This window comes from Myotis lucifugus, unplaced genomic scaffold (assembly GCF_000147115.1).
Source record: "Myotis lucifugus unplaced genomic scaffold, Myoluc2.0 scaffold_2036, whole genome shotgun sequence".
Classification (NCBI taxonomy): domain Eukaryota; kingdom Metazoa; phylum Chordata; class Mammalia; order Chiroptera; family Vespertilionidae; genus Myotis; species Myotis lucifugus.
This window is the reverse complement of record NW_005873084.1, coordinates 33,194-37,999: the sequence shown is the minus strand read 5'-3', so window position 1 is coordinate 37,999 and position 4,806 is coordinate 33,194. Positions and strand designations below refer to the sequence as shown.

Here is a 4,806-nt window from a genome sequence, read left to right as displayed (position 1 = left end):
CATCAGCCTGTGGAACGAAGGGTCCCGGGTCCCATTTCGGTCAAGGGCACGGACCTCGGTTGCAGGCTCCTCCCCGGCCCAGGCCCTGGTCAGGGCTCATGCAGGAGGCAACCCATCGATGTGTCTCTCTCACATCGATATTTCTCTCTGTCTCTCCCTCTCCCTTCCACTCTCCTTAAAAATATCCTCGGGTGAGAATTAAAAACAACAACAATAAAAAAACAACAAAACAACAAAAGGGACATACGCCCATTACCTGATCCACCTTCATGATCTTCTTGGCCTTCATATTTATGTAATAGTCTCCCCACAATGTTTTCAAAAGAACTTCCTTTTTTATGCCAATTTTCTGACTGTAGATTTGGGCAAAGTGCTCAATTCTGAGAAAAAAAAAGCAGGTGTTCATGTCATTAGTGACATCAGTGAGAGTAACCATCGCTAACACTGCGGGTCCCCTGCAGGCACCGTTCTGTCCAAAGTGCCTCGAATGTGTCCCTCACTGCAATGGTTCCCTCTCCCCTGAGACAGGCACTAACCACCCCCCTTCACAGAAGGGGGTAAAGGAGCAGAGACGTGGCACAGGAGCACGTGAAGCTGGGAAGCAGCCCACGCAGTCTGGCTCCAGAGCCCACGTCTTGTCCCCGTCTCTCTACCTCCCCATGAAGCAGAATTTGTGCCATGGTCCCTTTTATTGTGTTTAATCCTCATCCGAGGACATGTTCTTATGGATTCTACTGAGAGAGACCAAGGAGGGAGGGAGAGATCGAGGGAGGGAGGGGAGGAGAGAGAGACGAGACAGAAACATCAATTGGTTGCCCCGTGTGGCTGCTACTTCAGGGAAAGGTAAAAAGAGAATCTGTCTTCCTTCTTACAACTGTGGTGCATCTACAACGATCTCAAAACACAAAGTTCCATTTAAAGTATCAGCTGTGTAGCCCCCGGCCTGCGTCCACCTATGAACCAGGAGGTCCAGGGTTCGATTTCCGGTCAAGGGCACAGGCCCGGGTTGCGGGCTCGATCCCCAGCAGGGGGCGTGCAGGAGGCAGCCGATCCCTGATTCTCTCTCATCATGGATGTCTCTCTCTCTCCCTCTCCCTTCTTCTCTGACATCAATGAAAAATAAAACATACACCAGCTGTGTCTGGAAGCCACAGCGAGGCTGGGTCTGGGGAGGGGCTCACCCGAAGCCCCAGCCGTCGATGGCGCTGGCGAAGACCACGTTGCCCTGGTCCGGGGAGAAGTACAGGTGGGAGTCGTCCGTGTCCTCCAAGCCCGTGCTCCAGTCGTACACCTGCTCCGGGTCGGACCCCGGGGTCCCGGGGGACTCGCTCTCTCTCTCCGCCCTCTCTTCTAGGACTTTGGAAGTAAAAAGAGTTCCCGTGAGCGCATTAATCTAGGAGAGAGGGTGAAACGGCAGAGGGTCAATCGGCGGCTTGGCGCCCGGGGTGGGAGACCCCGTGACTAGCACTGGCCACGCCTGGAACCGCCTGGGCTCAGGTGAGGTTGACACTGACAACCATGAATAACTTCCGTGTTATCGACCGGTTCTTTCTGACCCCAGCACAGCTGGACTGCACGGCTTCTGCAGGTCACTCTTGTGATGACCATTTTAATGCAAACACGAATGTGTCGTCCCTTTACCTGTTTTCAGGACTGAGGCCTGGCGTCCCCGGGAACTCAGGGCTCCCACCATCCTAGTTTGCAGCCTTAGTCAGCCTTAGCCCCAGGCATTCGCACATCAGCTACGTATTTGAACTTGTCACCACTCTCCGCAGGCCCCCTTCCCGACCTCTAACTCCCAACGATTTTCACTCTCAAGTCATCTTATTTCCGACCTCAGAGAGACAATGGAAGCTATTATTCAGAAATCCACGCCCGGCCTGCGTGGCTCAATGGTTGAGCATCGACCAATGAACCAGGAGGTCAGGGTTTGATTCCCGGTCAAGGGCACAGGCCCGGGTTGTGGGCTCCAGACCCAGTGGGGGGTAAAGGAGGCAGCCGATACATGATTCTTTCCCATCGTGGATGTTTCTCTCTCTCCCCCTCCTTTCTGAAATCAATAAAGAAATATATTTTTTTTTAAAAAAAACCAACTCAGAAACTATCCAATCTTTCTGGGAAAAAATTAAAAAACAAAACACAACACAAAAACCAAACAGCCTCCTAACATCGCCTCCCCGTGGAACCAGAACTACAAGATCTCACACAAGACGGCATTAAAACCTATTGTTCAAGCTTCACGCGCGAGGCCGCTCCCAGCAGGCGGGACCCCGAGAGGAGGCGTGCGCTGCTGCCTCTGCTGTAGTCTGATGATGCCAGCACGTGTGACTCTTAAGTGGGAAAGTAAATTCTTTTTTTTTTTTTTAATATATTTTATTGATTTTTTACAGAGAGGAAGGGAGAGGGATAGAGAGTTAGAAACATCGATGAGAGAGAAACATTGATCAGCTGCCTCCTGCACACCCCCTACTGGGGATGTGCCTGCAACCAAGGTACATGCCCTTGACCGGAATCGAATCCGGGACCCTTGAGTCTGCAGGCTGATGCTCTATCCACTGAGCAAAACTGGTTTCGGCGGGAAAGTAAATTCTAAGGAAGTGAATTCTCCAGAGCAGCGCCTCAGACTCCACCCAGCAACCTCCTTGCAACTCCTCTTCGAGCCCCGATTTTTAAATGACCGCAGTAAAGAATGCAATACCTGCTCTAAGATGTTCTTGAGGTGGGAATAGGCCTCCTGCGGGGTGAACTTCAGCTCCACGATCAGGCGATCGATCTTATTGATCACCAGCACGGGCCGGATGTTTTCGAGCCAGGCCTGGCGCAGAACTGCCTGTGTCTGATGGAAACAAAGAAAAATAGAAAACTCGTGATTTGAAATAATTAAAGCACATTAAAGAAATCCTGATTAATAATCAGCTCATTCCACTGGTTTGGCTCAGTGGGTAGAGCGTCGGCCTGTGGACTGATGGGTCCCAGGTTCGATTCTGGACAAGGGCCAGTCAAGGGCACATGACCGGGTTGTGGCCTCGATCCCCAGTGTGGGGCGTGCAGGAGGCAGCCGATCAGTGATTCTCTCTCATCATTGGTGTTTCTATCTCTCTCCCCATCTCCTTCTCTCTCTGACATCCATACAAATATATTTTTTAAAGAAATAATAATCCTCTCATTTCCATACTCCTTTATAACTCGGACTATGCCCGTCAGACACAGGTGGTCACTAGACATTCACAAAGTGTAGTACACATCAGCAAAGAAGTACAGACTAGAAATCATCCTTACCTTCGTGGAACTGGCCATTTGCTTAAGGAGGGTAAATGAAACTGTGTAAAAGACAGTGAGGAGCCCGCCCGGCCGGCGTGGCTCAGGGGTTGAGCATCAACCTACGAACCTGGAGGTCAGGGTTCGATTCCCAGTCAGGGCACAGGCCCGGGTTGCCGGCTGGATCCCCAGTGTAGGGCGTGCAGGAGGCAGCCGGTCGATGGTTCTCTCTCATCACTGATGTTTCTATCTCTCTCTCTCCCTTCCTCTCTGAAATCAATAAAAATGTATTTTAAAAAAAAAAGAATCTAAAGTTAAAGTCAGCCGTAACCGGTTTGGCTCAGTGGATAGAGCGTCGGCCTGCGGACTGAAAGGTCCCGGGTTCGATTCCGGTCAAGGGCATGTGCCTTGGTTGCGGGCACATCTCCAGTGGGGAATGTGCAGGAGGCAGCTGATCGATGTTTCTCTCTCATTGATGTTTCTAACTCTCTATCTCTCTCCCTTCCTCTCTGTAAAAAATCAATAAAATATATAATTTAAAAAAAAAATAAAATAAAGTTAAAGTCATCCTGAAAACTTAGGTGAGGTAACTCCACCACAGACTGGAAGGTTATCAAACGTCAAATGTAAAACCAGTGACTGTCAGTGAAATGTCTAAGTGCACACGGCCAGCAGCAGCCAGTTCCTCCTCCGCCACCTTCCCGCACCGGCGACGTATTTCCACACCACAGCCCCCCCTACCTGTGGGCAGACTCCCTCCACGGCATCGACCACGATGATGCACCCGTCGCAAATGCGAACGGCCGTGGACACTTCGGAGGAGAAGTCCACGTGACCCGGAGAGTCTATGAGGTTGATGAGGTACTCCTCGCCACCTGGAATGGAGGGGAGGACGGCCGCTGTCAGCCCTGCAGGTATACGACGCGCTGCCTCGGGCGTTCCAGAGGAAGAGAGCTCGGAGATGATGTCAGGCTACAGAAGGCAGAGGCCCTACCCGCCGCTGTCAGTCCCATCTGGAATTCCCGTGGACGAAACTAGTGATTCCAAACAGCGTCTATATAAAACATCCGGACTTGCCCTGGCTGGGTTGCTCAGTGGTTATGAGTATCAGCCGTGGGACCAAAAAGTTCAGTTTACTTTTATTTTTTTAAAATACATTTTTACTAGAGGCCCGGTGCACAAATTTGTGCACAGGTGGGGTCCCTCAGCCTGGCAGGGCCATCTCGCCCAATCCTGACCGGGGTGATGGGGGCTGGCTGCCGGGGAAGGACTGCAGGAGGGCTCCAGGGCATGTCCAGTCTGTCTTGCCCAGTCCTGATCGGCCGGACCCCAGCAGCAAGCTAACCTACCGGTTGGAGCGTCTGCCCCCTGGTGGTCAGTGCGCATCATAGCAACTGGTGGAATGATTGGACACTTAGCATATTACACTTTTATTATATACGATTGATTTCTGAGAGGAAGGAGAGGGAGAGAGAGAAGAAACCTCAATGAGAGAGATCATTAATCAGCTGCCTCTTACACGCCCCCTACTGGGATAGAGCCCACAAC

General features: G+C 51.5%; 1 protein-coding gene across 1 annotated transcript in view; it reads right to left on the bottom strand.

Moving 5' to 3' along the window:
• Positions 1 to 247: 247 nt before the first annotated feature.
• LOC102439636 (elongation factor-like GTPase 1) overlaps positions 248 to 4,806 on the bottom strand; it is a gene marked incomplete at its 3' end in the record, with an annotated part of 16,957 nt that continues 12,398 nt past the window's right edge. Inside the window, exons 4-7 of the mRNA XM_014450332.2 lie at positions 4,000 to 4,133; positions 2,699 to 2,836; positions 1,182 to 1,393; positions 248 to 380 (exon numbers count right to left, since the gene is read on the bottom strand). Coding sequence (XP_014305818.2) covers positions 248 to 380; positions 1,182 to 1,393; positions 2,699 to 2,836; positions 4,000 to 4,133 — 617 coding nt within the window. The remainder of the gene's footprint in view (positions 381 to 1,181; positions 1,394 to 2,698; positions 2,837 to 3,999; positions 4,134 to 4,806) is intronic.